This window comes from Podarcis filfolensis (genome assembly GCF_964270895.1).
Source record: "Podarcis filfolensis genome assembly, chromosome: 2".
Taxonomy (NCBI): domain Eukaryota; kingdom Metazoa; phylum Chordata; class Lepidosauria; order Squamata; family Lacertidae; genus Podarcis; species Podarcis filfolensis.
Window position 1 is genome coordinate 102,276,528 of NC_139605.1, and position 23,650 is coordinate 102,300,177.

At 42.7% G+C, this 23,650-nt stretch overlaps 3 protein-coding genes across 4 annotated transcripts in view; 2 read left to right on the top strand and 1 right to left on the bottom strand.

Annotated features, from left to right (window-relative positions):
* Positions 1-1,510: 1,510 nt before the first annotated feature.
* Positions 1,511-10,126, top strand: POLG2 (DNA polymerase gamma 2, accessory subunit). Its single transcript, XM_083598821.1, has 8 exons — positions 1,511-2,199; positions 3,955-4,075; positions 4,232-4,337; positions 5,550-5,726; positions 6,258-6,398; positions 7,700-7,780; positions 8,373-8,473; positions 9,931-10,126. Exons 1-8 carry the CDS (start codon positions 1,605-1,607, stop codon positions 10,094-10,096), a joined length of 1,488 nt encoding a protein of 495 aa, XP_083454947.1. The 5' UTR covers positions 1,511-1,604; the 3' UTR covers positions 10,097-10,126.
* On the bottom strand, positions 9,258-23,058 carry LOC310755691 (uncharacterized protein). Of its 2 annotated transcripts, XM_083599001.1 has the most exons (9): positions 22,949-23,057; positions 22,813-22,869; positions 20,688-21,002; positions 19,005-19,127; positions 14,492-14,575; positions 13,400-13,462; positions 11,886-11,945; positions 10,422-11,117; positions 9,258-10,188 (listed from the first exon to the last, which is right to left on the bottom strand). In XM_083599001.1, the coding sequence occupies exons 1-7, from the start codon at positions 22,989-22,991 to the stop codon at positions 11,890-11,892; spliced, it is 741 nt and encodes a 246-aa protein (XP_083455127.1). In that variant the 5' UTR covers positions 22,992-23,057; the 3' UTR covers positions 9,258-10,188; positions 10,422-11,117; positions 11,886-11,889. The 2 variants fall into 2 exon arrangements, with proteins under 2 accessions (XP_083455127.1, XP_083455128.1); XM_083599002.1 differs by lacking the exon at positions 19,005-19,127 and having other exon boundaries at positions 22,949-23,058.
* PECAM1 (platelet and endothelial cell adhesion molecule 1) overlaps positions 16,127-23,650 on the top strand; it is a 68,845-nt gene continuing 61,321 nt past the window's right edge. Inside the window, exon 1 of the mRNA XM_083598691.1 lies at positions 16,127-16,227. The gene's annotated coding sequence lies outside the window, so the exon portion shown is untranslated. The remainder of the gene's footprint in view (positions 16,228-23,650) is intronic.

Below are 23,650 nucleotides of genomic sequence, written 5' to 3' on the forward strand. Positions count from 1 at the left end.
AATATTTGAATGATGTAAACTGGAGAACCGACTAAAATGGTTACAGTAAAATATGCAGGAATGCTAGGCAAATAAAATGAACCATGGAAGGAGGGAGGTCACTGAATATATGCTATTATGTGTTATATGAATTCTAAGGTCTCAAATATAGGATAAATGCTCATAAATATACAATGCAAACACACATACATAAGTATATAAACCATGTGTCTGAAATAGTACAGAGCAATTCTGAAGCCATTTTGACTCTCCCAAATTGACCTCAAATATATCTCTGCAAGGAGGAAGGAAATGGGAAAACGTTTCCAATTGTCTTTGGACTGTAGGGGCTTACACCTCCCTGCAAATACTGTCTGGCAAGTACAGTATCTGTTAAGCTAAGAAAACTATCAATATGTGTAAGAGATTAAGGAACTAAGGTATTTACCATCTCCAAACAATGGCCCTACCCAGAAAATGCACACAAATAAGGCATTATCAGGTATCCTGGCAGACAGGAGAAAAGCAACACTCAATTTTCTGCCCGAGCCCCACCTCCTGTGATGTATGTATGATGTTTTGGGCTACAGGGTGGGCAATTTCAAAAGTCTTTATAGGAGCTTTGCACACCATTGTTCTGGGTTTCTCTTGCCTCCTTGCTAGGAGGAGAGGGGACTCTGTTGCAACAGAAAAATAAAGATTTGCTTTACTTTCCACTGGATCTGGCCCCCATCTATTCATCTCTGGCCGATCATAAACTTTAGAGGAATCAGTCCCTTGGGGAGTTGGCCAGCAAAAGCCAACTACCTCTATTTTTCCACATGTATAATGTTTGAGATGTATAATTTGAAAACTTAATAATAATAAAAATAAAAAACCAAGAATCCTGACAGCATACAAATTAATCTGGTTTACTTGACCTGGCTGCAGCCAAGCACAGACAACCAACCACACCCTGCCCCCCAATACCTCAGTAACAAGGAAATGTAATAAACGTATAGAATGAGAACCTACCCAGTTGACGCTGACACAAAACCCCACATTTACACTATACAAAATAATACAAGCCTCTCCCCACCCTCCTTTCCCCCCTCTTCTTCCCCAATCTTATACTGTACTGTACTCAACACAAAAGCCTCACAACAAAGGTAGCTGATTTGTAAGAAAGGCTGTACAACCTGAAAAAAGACAAGGCATATACCGTTGTAAACCAAGAAAATCTCTATTATTATTATTATTATTATTATTATTATTATTTTTTAAAAACCCACACACAACAACCCTGTGAGGTAGGTTAGGCAGAGAGAAGAATTTCATTGCTTATGTGGGGATTTGAACCTGGCTCTTCCCAAACCTAGTCTGACACTCTGAGGTAGATTATAATAGGGAAAAAACCAAAACCTTATTCTCCCTACAGGTCACAAAAGAGCGGGAAACCCCCCCCCCTCACTGAAACCGGAAACCAGCCCAGTGTTTGCGTCTAGGAAGTTACGTCTCTATGCACCCGCCTCTGCGTTCCAGCCCACGGGGTCTGAGAAGCAGCGCACGCGCTACGCGGCTCGCCTGTTGTTTCTTTTTTAAAAAAAGGGGGCGGGGCCAGTAGAGCGCCGCCGCGCTTAAGAGACATGTTACCCCGCCGCGTCGTTTCTTTCTTCAGCACCGGTGGCTGCGGTCTCCGCAGGGTCCAAAAGCCCGTCCGACGCGGGTGGCCGGAGGGAGAGGGGTTCCTGACAGGAGAGCGCGGGGGGCAGCCGCCGCCGCCGCCGGGGCGTTTCCTCAGCGGCTCTGCGGGCCCTGTGTCTTCATCCCCCGGCAGCGCCGACGAGGAGCCCCGCGGCTTTCCCGAAGCGCTCCTGGGCTTGTGTCAGAGGAGGCGCTTCCTGCGAGGAGCCGAAGGTCCCCAGAAGCTCACCTGGGACTCTCACCTGAGCGGGGAGCACCCCGGCTTGGGGCCTCTGGGCGTCGAGCTGAGGAAGAACCTCGCCGCCCGGTGGTGGGAGTCCGTGGTCGCATCCAGGGAGCAAGTGCTGGGGGTGGATGGCCCGCTCTGCCGCTCTCCCCTCGCGGGCCAAGGGCCGCCCGCCGAGGCTCTCCTTGCGCTGCGCCCCAGAGGCGTTCGGGAAATGTTGGAGAATGACCAGTTAAGCAAAGAGCAGGTGCTGGGCTCTCTGAGGAAGATGCTGGAGGCGTCTGGGGTGCTGCGGGACAGCCTCCTTCATGGTATCTCTCTCTCTCTCTCTCTCTCTCTCTCTCTCTCTCTCTCTCTCTCTCCCCAGAATGTCATACCCAAGTTTTATCACGGATGGAGGGGTTGTATTAGGATGGCAGCCCCTTAAAACAGGTGTTCTTATAGTAGGTTTGCAGACCAGAGAACGAAAGGTATGGTGAAAAGGCAGCCGTTCGAAATGGTCAAAAGCATCTTGAAAAGGTTCCTTTCTAGTTTCTTCTCTCATCTGCAGGAGCGAAAAAGTTAACATAAGGACCCACAAAGGGGGAGGAGGGAAGTACAGGGGAATCTATGGAATTCTCTTTTTATTTTGGTTATTTGGCAATTGTTTGTAAATTTTAAAATTTGAAAAACTGAATAGTTTTTTTAAAATAAATAAAAAGGTTCCTTTCTACCTGCAAAAGGGGGGGGGGAGAGATATGAAGCAAACCTGCAGCCTGGATTAAAAGATGTTTAAAAGACTGGGGTGAATAAAAAAGTATTTTTTAAAAACTTTCTTTGCACTCCTATAAAAAGTTCAGCCTGCATCTTTGGCTGCAATAATTCCTCCTCCTCTTCTTTTCTTTCTTAAAGATAGAAAGGTCAGGTTGAGCAGCATCAGCTCAGCCAAAAACAAAGAAGCAAAAAGGAAAGATGTCATTTTAACAGATGGCAAAGGTCTATTTGGCAAAGTGTTTAGTGACTATTCCGAAATGCAGGTGTTTATGTTGGCAGATTTGCTGTGCAGTAGTGCTGTCCTCCACAATTAACAAACCAGGTGCTGTCTTCGATATACAGCCTGGCTGAAAGGAATGCCTACTAGGTCGTCTTCAAACCCTTCTTCAACAAACCTGATATTAAAATAGTATAAGGACAAGCAGAAGAAGATTGTTTTAATGACCATTTGTACTGTTTCGTAACTTGCAGCAACAAACACTGATAACTAATGAGATACCAATAGAAAACTTTGGTGAATAAAAAAAATTTCACCTATTTATTATGCAGATGCCTTGTTTCAGAGTCAGCATCTTGAAGTGTTATATGAAACACTTGTTGTGCTGTATTTCATTATAGAAAATGCAGGCATTTAGACAGCTGGTTGATTTATGAATTCAGCATTGGCTGCTTCTGAAGTTGCAATGCCCAAATACATGCTCACGTTTGGGTATTAGGTTAACAGTGGAAGAGTTCTGGGGAGTTAGCTGTGTTGAATTAGTTACGATGAATTCTGCCAAACTTGCAGCTGTAACTCCAAAGTTGTGTGACAGCAGATATTGTCAAAAGTGCCTCTCTCCACCCCGCACAATTTGAAGTTTAGTGCTGCAGTTGATGGGATGTGCAACTCCGCAAGTACAGCTAAGGTTCTGCTACCCTTCTGGAAAATATAGCTAAGGTTTTTGTATCTCTGAATGTGTGCATGCTGGAATGTGTCTATTCTATCACACGTTTATATTATGATATTGGAACTTTCAGTTGAAAGAAGGTACATTTTTTAACACTTCTCTGAAAATACAGGCACAAAACATATTTAAAACATAGCGCCGAACTCAGAAGTAACCCAGAGTACAGTTGTATATAACAAAGTAATTGTAAGTTTGTGTGAAAAGGTAGTGTATAGCTGTGACACTACTTGGTGTAGTTGCTAAATTTTGCCCTAGGCTGTCTATGTTCCAGATTCTTTTCCATTATAAAACAGATTAACATATAGGAGCTGCTAACACTTCCTATGAATTCTGAAGCCTTTTTATTATTTATTTATTTATTGATAGGTGCTTTACAGCAATACATTGAGTGCCTGGAACTGGTCAACAAGAGATTGCCTTTTGGGGTTGCTCAGATAGGAGTATGTTTCCATCCAGTAAGAAATAATGAAAACGAGAATTACATGAGGTACTGTAATTTACGTTCCTAAATAGGCTTTGGTAGAATATTTGGCCACAGGTGCTTATCTTTGCATGTCTGTTCTATTTCTGGAAGAAAAACAATCTCTTCCGTTTATTTGTGTTTTAAAGTGTTAATTTGATGGCCTCCTGCTGTTGTTTAAAGAACAGGTGAAAGCACGATGACTTCCCTAGTGTGGTACAGCTCTGCTAGAACTGCTGGACAGTGGCTGGACTACTGGCTACGACAGCGTCTCCAGTGGTGGAGAAAGGTATTCAGTATAGTACTTGCATTATAAGCTTTTAAGGTACAAAGAGAGTGAATTGTATGCCACTGTTTTTATATGCCCTAAGGAGGCTGCTGAAGAAGGTTAAAAGGCTGTAGGTCATTGCCCTCAATATAAAATAATGATGAACAAACCCACTTTTAGCACTCAAACAATCATTTGCTTAATTTAAAATATATGAAGCCAACAAGATCCTCAATTAGACTTGCAAGTAGTTCTGCCTCCTGCAGTTACTAAAAATTAGATCCAACTATATGCAAGCATGTGACTTACTAAAATTTCTTCTGGACTGGCAACTAACGTAGAATTATTTGCAAGCTTTCCAAACGAAAAGTATAGTCCAGCAAAAGAAAAGTAAGGCGTTGCTGCTGCAATCCTAGATGGCGTTTTATACTTCAGCTCGCTACATTGTCTTTCACAGTCTGTGTATGGTTCCTTCCCACTAATGTTAGGATAGTATTCTTGTCACCTCTGATCTCCGTCTGACATGAGAAGTTGTGAAGCGTTGGCATTAGTCTCCTGTGCTTTGAATTATCAGCCAAGTTCTCACCCTCACACATGCCATCCCCCCATGAAATTACAGCTGAAATTTCCCCATGTTTGTTTTACTCCACACCCTGTCTCCACTGATATACACTCCATCTATTCCTTGCATTGGAGTAGGTTGTGGAACTTCTGACTGCACTGTGCCAAAGAAGCAGTTTTTGCCAGGATTTAGGTAGGGAAGGAAAGGGCTAATCTTCTCCCTTGCTCCCTGCTACAGTTCTAATAATGCCCCCAGGGCAGGGGTCATCAGCCTGTTTAGGACTTGAGAGCACTTTTGCAAACTGGAGAAATTGTGGTGGGCAACACCTATCCTATTGGCTATAATGGATTGCTTATTTCATGCATAATTGCATCAAAGATAGGGACGCTGTATTGCCCAGGAAGGAAAGGTGTGGGTGCACTCATGGGGGTCACATTGGTGACCACAGCATAGTGGCTACTGGTTGTTGTGCATTAAATGTGTGTCTCGTTTGTTCTTGAGCCACAGCCGATATACAGACATGCCACTTTCTGTCAGAGTGAAAAGACAGCTAACTAGAGAATAAGGTTAAACATTAATGCAGACGCTTCTGTTTAGACCAGGAAAAAACACAGTGTAGTTGGCATAAATGACATTGTACATTCATAGATCCTTCTGTTACTTTTCTGTAGTTTGCAATAAGCCCGTCCAGCTTCACCAGTAGTGAGCATCATGATGAAGAATCTGGAAGAAGAAGAAGCAATCTCTATTATAATTTTCCTTGGGGGAAGGAAGTCATAGAAACTCTGAGCAATCTAGGGGATAATGAACTTCTACAAATGTATACAGGAAAAGAATCCAGTTTGCATGTAAGTTTTATTAAATTTATTTTATTTTAAGAGCATTTCTAGGCAGCTTTTCAGCCCCAAACAAGGGCTCCCAAAGTGGTTTACAATATGCACAGCTTAACTAATATACATTCAAGGGAAGCAGATGGGATAAAAACTTTGCCTGGGGGACAGTTTCAAGACTATAAATGAGCAACAAGACTCGAAGTAGAAGCAATTCCCCAATTCGAAGTCACTAAGTGCAGAATTATCATGAAGGTGGCAAGCAGGAAGGCAGCAGGTGCCGAGTGGCATGTTTCTTTCATTGGAAATGAGCAAATGAAATATGTAGACACTTTTTCTCTGCTCATCACACATTCCAGCTCTTTAAGAAACACTTTTTAACCTATCTTTCCCCTTCTCCCCCACCATCACCGTGAACTCTTTTTTTTTTTGATCGAGTCAGCATGTCAAGTGAATGGAAGTTAATCTGCTTCTTTACATCTTTCTTATTGTAGAATGCATTCCTGGGTTTTAAAGATTGCCAAATGCACATTTTTGTTTCTCCTTCAGGGTCGAGATGGGAGGAAGAATGTTGTTCCTCATATCTTGTTTGTGAGTGGCAATCTGGACTGTGGTGTGTTAGCATATCTCTGTGATGGTATGCAGTTGGCTGAAAATGCTTCAACAAGGAAGAAAGCTCTGCAGAGAAAGGTGATCTTCCTCTTAATGCATATGCAGGCCAGCTAGGAGGTTGAAAAATTAATATACACTGTGGCAGCCTATAACTAAAACACCTGGGTCACTCCTACACAGATGAAAACTAATGGGCATTTTTCTTGTGTTGGATTGTGACCTAGCATATTGCATTATGTGATTAGGGTATTGAATTTTCTATAAAAGGTGATATCGCCCATATTCACTCACCATTATAAAGCATATTCCAGTGCCAAGTGAATGAACAGCAGCAAGCACCGGGCTCAAATGCTACTGAGTTCAGAAAGTTTGTTTTTGCCTTTGATTAAGTGCAGCCTAGCAGTTCGAAAGCACGCCAAAGTGCAAGTAGATAAATAGGTACCGCTCCAGTGGGAAGGTAAACGGCGTTTCCGTGCGCTGCTCTGGTTCGCCAGAAGCGGCTTAGTCATGCTGGCCACATGTTCCGGAAGCTGTACGCCGGCTCCCTTGGGCAATAAAGCGAGATGAGTGCCGCAACCCCAGTCGGCCACGACTGGACCTAATGGTCAGGCGTCCCTTTACCTTACTAAGTGCAGCTTGGGACGCGGGTGGCGCTGTGGGTTAAACCACAGAGCCTAGGACTTGCTGATCAGAAGGTCGGCGGTTCTAATCCCCACGACGGGGTCAGCTCCCATTGCTCGGTCCCTGCTCCTGCCAACCTAGCAGTTCGAAAGCATGTCAAAGTGCAAGTAGATAGATAGGTACCGCTCTGGCAGGAAGGTAAACGGCGTTTCCGTGCGCTGCTCTGGTTCGCCAGAAGCAGCTTAGTCATGCTGGCCACATGACCCAGAAGCTGTATGCCGGCGCCCTCGGCCAATAAAGCGAGATGAGCGCCGCAACACCAGAGTCGGCCACGACTGGGGGTCCCTTTACCTTTAAGTGCAGCTTGATGTGTTATATGCAGCCAGAACTGTAGTTGAACTCAACTAAGGTTAGTTTAAGCAAACCTACTTCATTTGTTAGAAGTATTAACCAGCCATTGCTAATGTTAACCAGTTTATCAGTTCAGACAGCACAACCAACTGGTCAAGCAAAATGGGAGTTAAGCTGGCAAGCTCCTCATTCTTGCCATACAGGAAGGGCAGGGGAAGCATGCAGTCCTGAGAATGTAAACATTCCCATTTCCTTTCTTGGGCTTAATTGGCAATGTTAATTCCCTGGCTTGGGCTCCATTTCCCATGAGTTCAAAAATAAAAAGGAACATTACATACTGCCAGTGATTTGTTTAGTCCTGGGAATGTTTCATGGTTGTGTATCTCTTTTACTGTTCTGTATTTCAGGTACTTAAGCTTCACCCATGTTTGACGCCAATCAAAGTAGCTTTGGATGTGGGAAGAGGCCCTACAGTAGAGCTGAGGCAGGTAAGGTAAGAAAGTAGGTATGCTTATTTTATTCTAATGCAGGAGTTTTACTGTAGATAAGCACAGCTTCAGTTCATTTGGCTCAAATGCTGCATCCGATCTTTTTGTCCTAGCTGCTATGAAAGGCATTGGCCTGGTTTGGCCAAGCAATGGATTACTTAAGTAGGATTGCACAAATGTGCAGGTTCTCAGAGTCATTTGCTTAGGCACGTATAAATCTTGTCCCTAGTTATTACTTTCTTGCAGGAGTTGTACTGGGGATAAACTTCGCACAGCTGATGATCCGAGGGATTAGCATTAATTGCTTAGGAAGCAAAGTAACTGTATACAAAATAAAGAGGAAAAATGTTTTCATTGGTTCCTAAGTTAATTTCTATTGCCAAAAACAAGGAAATGTCAAATATATTTGAGGTAAATGAATCAAGGTTAAATTGTTGGCATTAGGTGATTTCTTTTTTGGCTCTTTCTCCTCCAGAATGTATCTTGAATGTTTTTACATCATTAATGCTGTCAATTAATTTATTATAATTAAAAAGCTATGTTTGATTTCCAGTTTGACATTCCAGTCACTGACAGTGTTTCCTTCTCGTAGGTGTGCAAGGGATTGTTCAATGAATTGTTAGAAAATGGGATTTCTGTTTGGCCTGGATATCTCGAAACCGTGCAGTCGTCACTGGAGCAGCTTTTTGCAAAGTAAGAAACATGGGATCGTAGAGCAGTAGAGCTGGAAGAGACCACAAGGATCATCCATTCCAACCCCCTGCAATGCAGGAACATTTTGCCCAATGTGGGGATAAAACTGTGATATAAAATCCAGGCACTGGTCCAGAGACCACATAACCTCTCCTGATTCAGATGTTATGGAGAAATAGTGCTGATCGCTCCCTTCCCGAAAACTTCTAATGACCACTCCCAGCAGCTTCTTATAGCTATTACGTAGCATTAGCGATAAGAGAGTACTCTGCGGCACCCCATAGTGTAACCACTAGGCAGCCAAAAAGCACTCTTCCAATGCTGCTCTCTGGACTCAGCCCACAGGTAGGACCAGAACAACAGTAACACAGCACCCCCAGTTCCCATTCCCCAGAGCCAGTAGGATACCACGGCCAATGGTATCAAAAGCTGAAGAGAGATTAAAGAGCAGGAGCAAGGTCCCGCTCCCACTGTCCCACTCTCTGCAGAGGTTAGGCTTGCCATACACCTGGAATTTCCCGGATGTAGTCGGTATTCTGCCCTTGTAAACAGTGTCTGGGTAGATTTTGACAAATTTCATTAAAATTAGCTCAAAAACTCATTTTTAGCCAAAGAAGCTCAACAACCTTTGTGTCCAGATTTTCACTTTTTGAAATATGGCAACCCTAGTGGAGGTCCTCCAACAGGGTGACCAAGGTTGACTCACTGCCATGTTTTAATAATCATTTGTTACAATATACTCAGTACACTGTCTTGCTTGCCTTAAAAAAAATACCTGAACTGCTTTTGAGAAATTCTATTTTTTATTATCTTAGCATTGCAAATACTTTTGCAGTGGGTCATCACACTTCTGCAGCCTTTCTCCTACCAACATGCAAGCCCTAAACTGTTTTGTGGCTCCTACACTGGCTCACAAATTGGTATAGACTTCTATTGCTGTTCTCAGGTTGGGAAAGCAAGATATGGGAATACCAAGGCTGTTCATGCTCTCTGTTGTATCCTTAAAAGTTCAGGGATAGCAGGGTGGTGGCCTGTGGGAGATGAACAGGATAGTAAACGGTGGCTGGGAAAGAAGGAGCCTTGTGCAGTTTGTCCCTCATCGTCTTGTCTTAGAGACAGTGGGCAAACTTCACCTCTACATTACCTTCATCTGCTCCAGTACTGAGTGACTCACTTGGCATGAAATTGATCTTGGGTTAACAATGGCAACATTGAATCCTGAAAATCTTTTGAACAGGTCAATTAGTAAACAACCCCCCCCTCCAAGGAGAAGTGAATGCCTTATAGCAATATTTCTGTAAGTTATTTTTAAAAACCACAAACTCCTGGAAAGTCCTGGTTTTTAATGTACAGAATGCCTAGCGGATTCTTTCAGTGTGCCTCCCCTAATACAAATTTGTCATACTGCTACTGAATACAAGAGCACCAGTTCCACAGGCTTGTTTTTTTGTTTGCAGGTATGATGAAATGAGTATCCTCTTCACAATCCTTGTCAGTGATACCACACTAGAGAATGGTGTGGTCCAGCTAAGGAACAGAGACACCACAATGAAAGAAATGATGCATATATCCCGATTAAAGGACTTCTTAACTAAGTACATTTCAGCAGCTAAAAACATCTGAGCTTACAATAAAGACAAATTCTCTCCTTCCAGACTGAATGGATCTTTCCCCTGATTGTAGCTAACAAAAGCCAGGAAAATTGACTTCTTTTTCTGATACAGTGGTACCTCAGGTTACATATGCTTCAGGTTACAGACTCCGCTAACCCAGAAATATTGCTTCAGGTTAAGAACTTTGCTTCAGGATGAGAACAGAAATTATGCTCCGGTGGCGCGGCGGCAGCAGCAAGAGGCCACATTAGCTAAAGTGGTGCTTCAGGTTAAGAACAGTTTCAGGTTAAGTACGGACCTCCGGAATGAATTAAGTACTTAACCTGAGTTACCACTGTACATTGTTCTGTTCGCTAGGGGGCTCTCTTGCATCATGCGATAAGATGAGGCAAAACCATGCAAATGGAAAGCCACAGCTTTCAGTTCATAGTAACATTACAAAACATCTAAGAAGCAGAGGGCAAGCAAAGATATAAAGATCCTTTGATAACTAGCAGTTTGGAGCCTTCTAGACCCCAGGAGATCTTAATTTTATCACAACATAGCAACATCTCCATCTGAAAGGAATTAGTGCACTGTTGATCAATAAATTTGTCTTTTTATGTAGTAGAAATAGGCATGGATGACTTGTGTGCAGTGGAGCAGCTATCATCTGAACATGGACCCATCCTAAACTTGTAAGCCAAATTAATTCTGCTTCCATTTCCAACATAAGCATATATAAATGGCATTCTCATAAACTGGAATATACATTAGCTTAAGTGTCCCAGGTTCATACGCAAAACCATTCTCCATTGTAATTGAATGGGTGGGGGGCGGGGGAGACTTGGAACCAATGAAGTGAGGTGGTGGTTTTCCACTTCCTTGATTGCTGCTGTGTCAGTTTGAAGAAATGCTGAACATCAGGTTGGAGACATGTAGCAGGGGCAAGCAGGTAATATTGAACTTGTCAAAAGATAAAGGAAAGGTTCTAGATCTGCTGTATCATCTTGGCTGTAGTATCTCGAGACAACTGGTATCAAACTAGAGTCCTGTAAAGACAAACAAACGGACATGGGCTTTGTTGAAGAATATTCTAAAGCTACTGGGAAACAGTCAGGTTTAGAGGAACAATTGGCAGCTTCCTACTGGTGGGGTAATCTAATCAATATATGAAAAACAATTCTTAAGAGATTAGGTGGGGAGTAAGGCAGTGACTGCAAAAAAAAAATTGAGTGCAATATATTATATATATATATAATATATTATTGAAAAAATGAAGGTTTCGCTGCTGTTTCTACACTCTCAGAGTAGTATGCCTTTTGGTTTGTGGTTCCTTCCTACACCCCATATTTTTTCCCCAAGGCGTTGCAAATCACTAGAAATTATTTTTGGATATAATACTCGAGCTTCAGTTTTGTAAGCTTCCTCCTCCCGTTACGTGTTCTGAATCCCTCTCTTTTGCACCCAAATTATGGTTTGTGCATGTCCTCCAAACCACATTTGTAAACCATAGCTTGGTTCTGGTGGTCTGTAATATAGAAGGAAATAGTAGAGTATTGGGGGGGGGGGGGAAACGACGACAACAAAATGAGACCAAGTCTTGCTTTTGTCTGAACCAAACTTTGGACATTCCAGTGGCTGAATTGGCTATCTAGCATTTAAGAGAAAAAGAGGGTACTATTTTCAACACATGACAAATAGTAAGTAAATTAAAGATTTGTGCCTACCCCCTACAGGCAGAAACATGATCAAAATGGACATAATCGGAGAATCTGAAAAAACCCAGTTGCTTGTGAATAATGAGGAAGGAACTGTACCTTTTTATCTGCGGATGACAACTTCTGCATACTGCACAGTACTATCCCCACCAAGAATCACTAGAATAAATAATAAATAAACTTAACTTTTTTTAAAAAAAGGCTGTGCAAAGGTAAAGGGACCCCTGACCATTAGGTCCAGGCGTGGCCGACTCTGGGGTTGCGGAGCTCATCTCGCTTTATTGGCCGAGGGAGCCGGCGTACAGCTTCCGGGTCATGTGGCCAGCATGACTAAGCCGCTTCTGGCGAACCAGAGCAGCGCACGGAAACGCCATTTACTTTCCTGCCGGAGCGGTACCTATTTATCTACTTGCACTTTGATGTGCTTTCGAACTGCTAGGTTGGCAGAAGCAGGGACCGAGCAACAGGAGCTCACCCCGTCACGGGGATTCGAACCGCCGACCTTCTGATCGGCAAGTCCTAGGCACTTTGGTTTAACCCACAGCACCACCCGTGTCCCAAAAGGCTGTGTGCACACTATATATTTGAAGCACAATATTTACATCAAGTAATTCTGGGAACTGTAGTTTACCTCTCCCAGTGTTTCAATTCCCAGCAACCCTTAACAAATTGCAGTGCCCAGAACTGTTTGAGGGAGCAAGTGCTTTGAATATGCTTTAAAGGCATAATGTGTACATAACCTTAGTCATATCAGTTTCCATGTTGGTATATCCTGCCATTCCATAACTATTACAGGTAGCATCACATTCATGTGGTAATTCAGGGAAGGAGCATAGTTCCAGGTTTCAGTGGGGGACCTTCCATGCCTTCCCATCTAAACTTGCAAAATGTAGGGTGCAATCCAGTAGTACTTGCCATGTGCATTCTCTGCTAATTTTGGTGTCAGTTGTGGATAGCAACTTGTATCTTCAAGTGTTTGCATTTTTAAAAGACATTTTTGCTATAACATGAGCTGTAAAGGTATTTGTAATATGTGTCTAAAATACATTTTTTATGTTAATTTTCTCCTACCTATTTGCTGGGGCAATGCCTATTTATAAATGCTCCATTTCTTCTATGTAAAATATTTCTTTTTCAGTAGGGCCAGAATTCCTTAAGAACTCGTTGTAACCTGTTACAGCATCTTGTGAGATACCAGTTTGCAGCAGTCATTATAATAAGGCTGCAATCCTTCACAAGATAACAGTTGTGTTACTACAACAACAACAACAACAACAAATTTTATTTATATCCCGCCCTCCCTGGCCAAGACCGGGCTCAGGGCGGCTAACATCAAATATATAATACATTAAAACATAATTTTTGAAATGAAAGTTCATGGAGTTTTGAAATTTTTTTCATATTGGTTGAGTTTGGACATTATTTTTAACCATAAGGTGCATGAGCTGCATGCTGGTAGTCCTGTTTCACTTATTTCTTTGTTTAGTATGACTCACTAGTGCACATACCCTAATATATAGTAGTTTGCCTTTAGTAAGATTGTCCAACTCAGGAGGGCAAACCTGTATTCAACCTAGCATTGCTTTATTTAGGGAATTCAAGATAGACTTTACCATTTCTGTTGTCTTCCTCCTTGGTTTTATGTTTCACATTGCAATACTCATTTTCTTCATATACTGAATAGAATGCAAGAAAGAATAAGTGAAAAGATGAGTTAACTGGCATTTCTGGCCTGCAAAAACAGTTCAATTTTTTATATGTTCTGCCTCAAATCAGAAATTATGTTCTTCATCCTTAAATCCATGGTCTTGAAAGGTCAGGAATGTGATGGGACTATTTAACAAAACTGAAATTAAATCTCTGTTAAGATACAGGGAAATACTAAATACAATTCTCAATTGCATGATTCCCAGGATGAGGTTTTAATGATTGATAGGAATGAAACAGGGCATATTTTGTACTTGTGGAAGTGCTAAAATTGCTTTTCTATATATCCCTTTTCAGGAAAGAGTTATTAGAATTTGGGTTTGTCAGTTCTTTGCATTTACTCCTTCACATGAAAGAGTTCCTTATTAGCTCTTTTCAGAAATATGTTCCACTTACATGAGAAAAGTACCTGTAGTTGCCATGAATGCCCCTCATAAAATACCTACCTTGAGGCTTTGGAACACAGGGAGGTACTAGTCTACATAAATCTTCAGGCTCTCCTGTTCTTGAGCCTTATGATTTCAGCTTTAGGCCTACTGCAACTCTTTTCAGTCCTGTTTTCTATTCTCTCTTCTCAGCCAGCTTTCAAAGCTCTTTGCACAAGCTCCTGATAGTCAGCTGGCTATACGGTTTGGCCCATTGGCACATGTCATTCTACACACTGCAGGGTATCATGTGCTGCTTCCGTATGAGCTATAATGTCCTTTATAACATGTGCCTAAAAGATTTGTTGTGTGTGTTTCCACCCCCCCTACCCCCTGTGGTGATGTTACAACAAAGGATTTGTAAAATATTCATTCCCCTTGCCATATAGAGTCAGAATTCCTAGAACCAAATCTTGTTTCTTTCAATAGAATACTTTGTCTTGGTTTCCAGAGTGGCTGGGTCAACCCAGTCAGATGTGTGGGGTATAAATAGTAAAATTATCATTACGGAATGGGACGTCCCTATTTCCCCCGGAGAAATGTTGGGAGGGTATGGAATTGCTTGGTCTTTACCAGTATCATAAACGTCACCATTGTCACTGCTTGGGCGACGGGCTGAAAAGACAACAGCTGATTTGCTGCCTGTACTCTGTTTTCCTGTGAAATATAAGCAAAATACAGTGATAGGGTTAAAATGTGTTTCTGATAAGGAAGGCCTCTCTTTCCCCTGTGAAGTGCATCCTCTTCTCTTGGCTCTAGGTCACGGGTGACGAATTTGGGTCAAATTTAATGCAGTTGGGGGAGCCCAGAGAGACATGGACAAAATAATGTGCATGGGCTGAAACGGATGAGCAATTGAAGGATGAAGTGGGAGAAAGCCCTCTGAAGGTTGCATGTTCTTGCCAAGGTTGTCCCTCCCCTAGTACAAGGAGGAGAAAGATGGGTGGTGGAAAGGGAGATGCAGAGAGAGGGAAAGTGGGTGGCAGTAAGGGTTAATTGTAAGGTCAATCTTCACAGGCCCTGCCCACTGCCAGTATGCCACCCTGATCAAGGGATGAGGCCTATAACAAAAGGTTGCCTGCCCTTGCTCTAAATATCAGAACCATTTCAACTTAGCAATCAAACAAATGTGCTATACAGTGGTACCTTGGGTTACATACGCTTCAGGTTACATACGCTTCAGGTTACAGACTCCGCTAACCCAAAAATAGTGCTTCAGGTTAAGAACTTTGCTTCAGGATGAGAACAGAAATCGTGCTCCGGCGGTGCAGCGGCAGCAGGAGGCTCCATTAGCTAAAGTGGTGCTTCAGGTTAAGAACAGTTTCAGGTTAAGAACGGACCTCCGGAACGAATTAAGTTCTTAAGCCGAGGTACCACTGTATTAATTTACTTTATATATAAAGTAGTTTTTATACTACTGTATTTTGAGTTCTTTGGAGGTGGGGTCCAAATGTAGTAAATAAAATGTCAATTCTGTATGTAGTTCTGAACTATTTTAAAATTGCTCAAATAAGAAACGGACCTCCGGAACGAATTAAGTACTTAACCCAAGGTACCACTGTACCAGTCTTACATACATGGGTGAGGGACCTCAGGCCTTGGGTGCCAATGCAGCCCTTGATGCTTATCTTTACAAGTCTCAAGGCTTTCTCCAGGACACGCCCATAGGAACATAGGAAACTGCCTCATCCCTAGTCAGGCCATTGGCCCAACTAACTCCATGTTGTCTACTCTTGACTGGTGACATTCTAGTCAGAGAAGACCAACTGAAATGAATCAGCCGAAGTTAGGCGTGTCTATAACTTCAGCGAGTCTGTTCTAAGTAAGGAACAGGGGTAAAATCCCGGGCCTAGACGGAAAAACCAAGCGATGCTTTACGAGATTAATTTTGGTAGCTCGGTGGACCAGAGAGGTGGCTATGAGGTTGCTAAACCCCGGGTTTTCTATAGGCCTTTATGAATAGGATTAAGGTGCATGGAGACCAGAATGACTAGGCCCCAGTTCACATTGCCACAGTGGCAAAAAGAAGCTTCTTGCATGAGAATGCATGTCGCCGCCTCTTGTTTGGCCTAGAACACGTTTCAAGGCGAAGTTAACAACGTGGAGTGCAGATGCGATCTGGGGCGAAAGAAAAGTGAGGAAAGGTCAGGGAAGTTAATTCAACCTAGGCTTGGTTTCAAAATCGCTGTGTGATTCTGAGTGACATTGTGAAAGCTGGCTGTCAGATGCTCAAGCACTTCTATTAGGAGGAAAAGCTGATAAGGATTCTGCCGAAGCACAAAGATGTCGCCACACCAGCACTACTCAAGGTAAGGAAAGATTGCTCTCTCATTATCGAATGCTTCGTTGTGAATTAGTTTGCCAGTACAGTCAGCACACCAGAATAAATCTGCATGGTTTTTTTTACTTTTCATCTTTGTGAGTGTAAAACCAAATGCGAAGCGCTTGTTCCCTCAAACCTTAAGTTAATATTTGTGTGTACCATGTGCTAGGGTACATGACTCGCAGAAGGTTTAGGAGCGCCATGAATTTTCTAGACAGAAATATGTTTGTCTTGCCAGGGAAGGGTTCAGCCTAGCCTCCCTTGGAAGGGAGTTGATTTGATTTGATGTGATTGAATTTATACCCAGAGGTCTCAGGGCGGTTCACAGAACAAAACCAGAATATAAAACCACAAAAAATATAATCAAAATAAAAACAACAACCCAATAACATCCCCTCCCCCAATACCTCAGCAGCACGCTGAGAAAGCCCTCTCTTGTATCCTCGCCAACATGTCTCGGAGGGTGATGGGTCCAAGAGAAAGGCCTCTTACCTAGATCTCAAATCCTAGGCACATTTGTATGGGAGTATATGGTCTCTCAGAACATTGAGATCCAAGCCGTTATTTAAGTTGTTAGAAGATATGTTAAATAAAAAATGAATATGTATCATATATCATGCTATGCTTTGCAAAAACACTTTCCACCTAGACAGGTGAAACTAACACCCTTGACTAACACCTGCCTTTAAATGCATTTGACGCTGCAACTTAAAAAAAAAATCATATGCTTGTTATAAGTTTAGCTTGTGTGGAGTGCTGAGTGTTGCCAGGAAGCAATGCCTTTTTGGGCAAAGTGCAGCAACTTTTTGATTTATTTATTTTTGTTGTTGTCGTAGCCCCCAGTGACGGGGAATTCTGAAAGAGTGTGTTGGAAATCTTTTACATTCTCTGATACACATGTTGGGTTGCCATGCACCTGAAATTTCCTGGACATAGATGGGACTTGGCCGTCTCTGGACAGAAATCGCTTTAGAGTCCGGTAAAATCCAGATGTATGGCAACCCACATTGGAAGTGTAAAGGTAAAGGTACCCCTGCCCGTACGGGCCAGTCTTGACAGACTCTAGGGTTGTGCGCTCATCTCACTCTAGAGGCCGGGAGCCAGCGCTGTCCGCAGACACTTCCAGGTCACGTGGCCAGCGTAACAAGCTGCATCTGGCGAGCCAGCGCAGCACACGGAAACGCCGCTTACCTTCCCGCTAGTAAGCGGTCCCTATAGGTTGGTAGGCGCTGGGACCGAGCAACGGGAGCGCACCCCGCCGCGGGGATTCGAACCGCCGACCTGACGATCGGCAAGTCCTAGGCGCTGAGGTTTTACCCACAGCGCCACCCGCGTCCCTCATTGGAAGTGTAGGTTTTGGCAAATTTCCTTTAAAAAAAAAGTTCAACAACTTTGGGCAAAACTAAATAAAAGGCTCAGCAACATTTGTGTCTAGATTTTCGCTTTTTGAAATATGGCAACCCTATATTGGAGGGCATGGGTGGATTCTGTATGCTTAATTGCAACTCCTTTAGATAAGATTGTCATTGCTGTGGAGTCTTTGAATAAGCTAAATTTGTCTCTACAGACATCTTTTGTGCTGTGGGGTGTTTTGGAATATACACATCATTCAAGTGCATAATCATGGCACCAATCTGGTAAAAGTTGCTGGTTTCAGTTGACTACAGACATAAACTGCTATAAGCTTTGAGATACTGCCGCTGATGTCAATAACATTAAAAGCTAGTTAGCTGAATTAACCTTAATTCAAGAAAACGAAAATGCCCACTCCGTGGCATTGCTATTGCCAATATCATGAATATCAAGCCAGAATTTACAGAGAGGTGCTTAAGAAGAGGAAATAATTTCATGATGAAATGACAGAAACGGTGGCAGAAATCCAAAGGATCTATTCAAGACAGATGTTTTTATGTAATTGTTGATAATCTAATTTCCAGTCTTAAAAATCATTATGAAGTTGTGGGGCTTTTAGACGAGAAACTTTGGGTTTCTGTGGGCATATACCAAAATGACTAAAAACCAGGTGGAGTAAATGTGCAAGACCTTCACCAAAGAGCACCAAATCACAACAGATTTGTTTAAAGAAGTGAAGTATCTGAAAGCAATTCATTTGTTTCCCTTTGGAAAAACCGTTTGGAACCATTTAACCCAGGGGTCAGCAACCTTTTCCAGCCATGGGTCGGTCCACCGTCCCTCAGACCATGTGGTGGGCTGGACTATATTTTGAAAAAAAAATATGAACGAATTCCTATGCCCCACAAATAACTCAGAGATGCATTTTAAATAAAAGGACACATTCTACTCATGTAAAAACACACTGATTCCCAGACCGTCTGCAGGCCAGATTGAGAAGGCAGTTGAGCCGCATCTAGCCCACGGGCCTTAGGTTGCCTACCCCTGAATTAACCTCTCCAATAAGATTAATGAACTTAACATTTCAAGCTTATTTGTGCAGTTCATATCTTTTGCACTCTTGCAGTGACGGTAGCTAAAGCAAAGAGGTCACTGGGCACTTCGGCATGTGTTCAAAAATGGGTCAAGAGCACATCACAATTTTTGGAACCTTGGTCACTGAATCAAAACAGGAAAGAAAACTAAACTTTAATTATAACATTTAAACATTTCCTAATAGAAAAACCTGCACAGGACTGTTAAATGTGTTGTAGGCAGATAGACTGATGGCCAGTAGTGTGATATCAGAAATTAAAGTCTAAAAAACAACAAAAAGGGATCTTCATATAGGTAAAGCTGAGTCATACTTACTTGCTTTACACCAAGGAAGAATCAGCAGGGCAATTGCTGCACTTACTGCTAGCAGCAACAGCAGCAGAAGCAAGGGAGGCACAATGTATGCTACCAAGTTTTTATTCTTTTTCTCTTCTGCCACTGGGAGAAATATAATCATATGGATGTTAGGTAATAATAATAATAATAATAATAATAATAATAATAATAATAATAATAATAATTTTTTATTTATACCCCGCCCTCCCCAGCCAAGGCCGGGCTCAGAGCGGCTTACAAGCAATAATAAAAACAAGATGAATGATTACAACTTAAAAACAAAAATAAAATACAACATTAAAATAATGGAACATTAAAATATTAAAATGTAGCCTCATCGCAGGAGGAGAAGGAAAAGAAAAAAGAAAGAGAGGGAGGGAGGGAATCAAATTGGCTCCAAGCCAAAGGCCAGGCGGAACAACTCTGTCTTACAGGCCCTGCGGAAAGAAATCAGATCCTGCAGGGCGCTGGTCTCATGAGGCAGAGCGTTCCACCAGGCCAGAGCCAGTGTTGAAAAGGCCATGGCTATGGTTGAGGCTAATCTAACTTCCTTATGGCCTGGGACCACTAAGGTGTTGTTATTTATGGACCTTGAGGCTCTCCGTGGGGCATACCAGGAGAGGCGGTCCCGTAGGTACGAGGGTCCTAGGCCGTGAAGGGCTTTAAAGGTCAAAAGCAGCACCTTAAATCTGACCCTGTACTCCACCGGGAGCCAGTGCAGCTTGAAAAGCACTGGGTGAATATGCTCCCATGGCAGAGACCCCGTGAGGAGCCTCACTGCAGCATTCTGTACCCGCTGGAGTTTCTGGGACAGCTTCAAGGGCAGCCCCGCGTAGAGCGAATTACAGTAGTCAAGCCTGGAGATGACCGTTGCATGGATCACTGTGGCCAGGTTGGCGCGGGAAAGGTAAGGGACCAACTGCTGCAGCGAAAACATGCAGGTAAACATGGATGAGGTTCCTGTCCAAATGGGATGCATTTTTAAGTAAAATGAAACAACAACAGCAACTAAATAGATTTTAGATTGTTTAAAATTTGTGCAAGAGGGGGCATTCTGGCAACTTTTCATGTACAGTACAGTCCCCACACCATTACAAATAGTTCTCCAATTCCTAGGAACAGATTTGGGAGGAGGCTGCAAGGGGGAAGAAACTTCCATTTCCTCATAAGCAGAACTCTGTGCCGTTCACAGAAAGGAAGTTAGCCTAAGCCAATGCTTTTTAACCATGGGTGCAGCCTTAAGCCTGTCAGTAGAGACGACTGTTCTCATACAAGCCATATTCCATTCAAAGCTCTGCCAGGCAATCCCTGGTTTTTGCTGGTGTTTAGTCCCAGGTTGTTGTTTTTGTGTGTGTGTCCCATTCTTATGTCTTTAAGTGCATTTTCCTTTTAACCTTTAATTTGCTCTTTAGCCATGGATGTTTGTATGGGAAATGTAGACTCTGGCCCTGTGCACAGAGGTCTTTCTTTTTGAATTTGGGCGCACTGGCTTTTCAGGTGCAAATGTCACCTGTCATGACAGGCTCTTGGGTTCTTACAAGCTGTAAGTTCTCAACACGGCAGGCTCATAATTGATGAGAACACAATGAGGATTCCCAACTGACACTTTTCAAGATCACACCCTAAAACCAGAACTCTCGAGATATTAGAAAATACACATACCTCTTAATGTAATGTTGAGTCCACGGCTGTACTGGGTTTTATTAAATCTTTGAACTTTACATTTATATTCACCCAGATCGCTGGTGGACATGACTGTGAGGTTAAACACAGCCCCTTCTTCTGTCCTGTTCATTGTTGCATAGCCCACAGCCTTGTTCTGGTTTCTGAAAAGTGTGTAGTTAATTGGCAGCCAATCAGTCTTTGAGTAGTAGCACACCAGGATCACATTCCCGCCTATGATGGTTTCGTTTGGATGGCTGCAAATGCTGAAAACAGCTTTGGACCCTGAGCAAGTAGCGAAATTGTCAGGCACAACTGTAATGAGAAGTCAAGAAGCAAAAAACTCCTTAGAATATGCTGTGTGCTGAATTGGAAAATGCATTCGGGCACTGTTGCTCTGCTCCCCAGCAGCTGGTTTTTGCGTTGTGGCATTGAGTGCCTGCGGAACACGGTATTTCCATATAGACATCCTGATCAAAATCACTAGACCATGAATTGATAAGATAACCTCTGAAAATATCTAAGTGTCTTCTGTCAGTGAATTCCATTAATTCCAAATGGCAGTGGGGGGATTTGGAGCAGGGGAAATGATATTCTCAAACGTATTCTGCCCTGGTGCTTCTCTACTCCAATCCTGACCCTAACCAGCCTTCCTTCATCCCTTCCATAAGGGCAAAGACACTGCAGAGGGGGAGAATCAGCTTTCAGGAGTGAGTTGGAGTGGACATTGTAAAGCGGGGGGGGGGAGAGAAGAGAGGTAGAACACCCTGTATATCTACTTCATGGGTAGGCAAACTAAGGCCCGGGGGCCAGATCCGGTCCAATCACCTTCTAAATCCAGCCCATGGACGGTCTGGGAATCAGCATGTTTTTACATGAGTGGAATGTGTCCTTTTATTTAAGATGCATGTCTGCGTTATTTGTGGGGCATAGGAATTCGTCCCCCCCAAATATAGTCCGGCCCCCCACAAGGTCTGAGGAACAGTGGACCCGGCTCCCTGCTGAAAAAGTTGGCTGACCCCTGCTTTACTTCAAATCCCCCCTCACAAATCAACATTTCCCAAAATAAAACAATCCCTGCTGTGTCAGAACTTTTATGTACATCTTTGTGTGTAGCACATAACCAACCTCGAGGTCTTTACCAGTTATCAAAAGCTTGGGCAGAATAGTATTAGCAGTAGCAATTGTAGCAATTCACTTATATTCTGCTCTTGTACAGACACACTCAGAGAGTGGTTTACAGCAAAAAAGAGAGAAATACATGACCATAACAGACATTGAAACCTATGCTACAAATTAACAGCAGCAATGTCACAATATATAGCTGTAAAACCCAGCACATAGAGAAAATCCCTACTCTACAAGCTCCTTTTCCGTAAGCCTTAATCAAAACTTTGGATCAGATGATTCTATATTTTCTGCTCAGATTGGTGTTTGATACAAAGAGGTTTCCAGGAAAGAGAAAGGTGAAGAAAGACCTCAGGACCTTATGAGGCTGGACTTCTCCACCCCTCACCCCAAGTGATATACCATTAACTCTCTTGTGGGGTGGACATCAGGTGTGAGAGAGAGGGAGGGATGCAGTCCGCCTTATTTTCCTCCCCCAAAACAAATGTTTCTCAACCTTTTTAAACCCACATCCACTTTTAGCTAACATAAATATCCCACAGCCCTTCAAACCTAGCTCTCCTTATTCTTTTTTTTTTTAATTTCCAAGTGGATTGAAATTTTGTGATTTTTAATTTTGTACTTATAGTATTTTTGGAAACACCCCTCCCCCCCAAATAGTTCCATACACTCCTTTGGGGGTGTCATCTAGTTGAGAAACACAGACCTTCACTATCTTCTCCCCCACCACAGGGCTATTCTACCACCAACTTCCCTGTGGGAAGGATCCTGATAACCTTTTCTATTTTGATATTGTTTGTTGTGGGTTTTTAAAGCAATTTAAATGAGATATAAGTAACTGAAATAAAGTAGAATTATTGCACTAAGTAAGTAAGAATTATTGCAATGCGCCAAGGCTAAGATGGTTTACTGATCTTACATACATATAGTTGAACATACCATCTATTCTAGTATAGCATTTTGAATCTCACTACTGTAAGTTGAAGGAGAAACTTACCTTTTTGATCAACATTCTTACCACCCCTGTGATCCAGGTTGGGTAGACTTGAATGAGCTGAAAGAAGAAAAAAGAGGTTAATCAAATGGGCAGCATTATAGAAATAGGCACCACTAAAAACAGGAATATTTCATACCACATACTAAAGGGAGACACACAAACACTAAGCACTTCAGCATTTTTAACAAGAATGGAGAAGTGGTTTAGTTTTCATCCTCAAAGCAGTGGTTCTGCTAAATAAGTATTGTCTGAATAACGTTGAGCAATAAATATGAGGAAGCTGATTTAGGGGAAATAGATTTCTGCTTGCTGAAAGAAAGAAAAAAAAGTCTTGACATTTATCTTGTGTTCAGATTCAAGCTTGATTGTTCTGATGATCAAACATACATACTACCTAGTATTCGGAAAGTGAGTTGTGAGGGATCTCAGACTGTGATGTACTGTATAAATGATCTGAGAAAGATCAGCCTCCGATGCAAACTGCATTGCTTCACCCGCACAGCCCTTTGTAGCTTGAGTTGCTGGCTCAGACAACTATTTTGCATGTATGTGGAAGGGGGAAGCTGGACTGTAGTGCAGCTGGAAGAAAAGGAGAACAGAAGAGAAAGCGTAGGAAATGACGTTTTGCTTAGAAAATGACTTTCAAGTCAGCACAGGCACTTGGGTGTTGTACAGGCATCCCTGTTGTGCAGGCATCAGCAAACTCCGCCCCTCCAGATGTTTGGGACTACAATTCCCACCATCCCTGACCACTGGTCCTGTTAGCTAGGGATGATGGGAATTGTAGTCCCAAACATCTGGAGGGCCGGAGTTTGCCTATGTGGAAGCCCCTCTCATC

Bases quoted from the DNA above. Each gene is read 5' to 3' on its own strand.
- POLG2 (XM_083598821.1), top strand. From the start codon at position 1,605: ATGTTACCCCGCCGCGTCGTTTCTTTCTTCAGCACCGGTGGCTGCGGT. The intron at 2,200-3,954 runs GTATCTCTCTCT...ATTTATTGATAG, and splicing joins GCGGGACAGCCTCCTTCATG to GTGCTTTACAGCAATACATT. The intron at 8,474-9,930 runs GTAAGAAACATG...TTTTGTTTGCAG, and splicing joins CTGGAGCAGCTTTTTGCAAA to GTATGATGAAATGAGTATCC.
- LOC310755691 (XM_083599001.1), bottom strand. From the start codon at position 22,991: ATGCTGAAGTGCTTAGTGTTTGTGTGTCTCCCTTTAGTATGTG. The intron at 22,870-22,948 runs GTATGAAATATT...TTCTTCTTTCAG, and splicing joins GTGTCTCCCTTTAGTATGTG to CTCATTCAAGTCTACCCAAC. The intron at 11,946-13,399 runs GTAAAGTCTATC...TATTTATTCTAG, and splicing joins GGAGGAAGACAACAGAAATG to TGATTCTTGGTGGGGATAGT.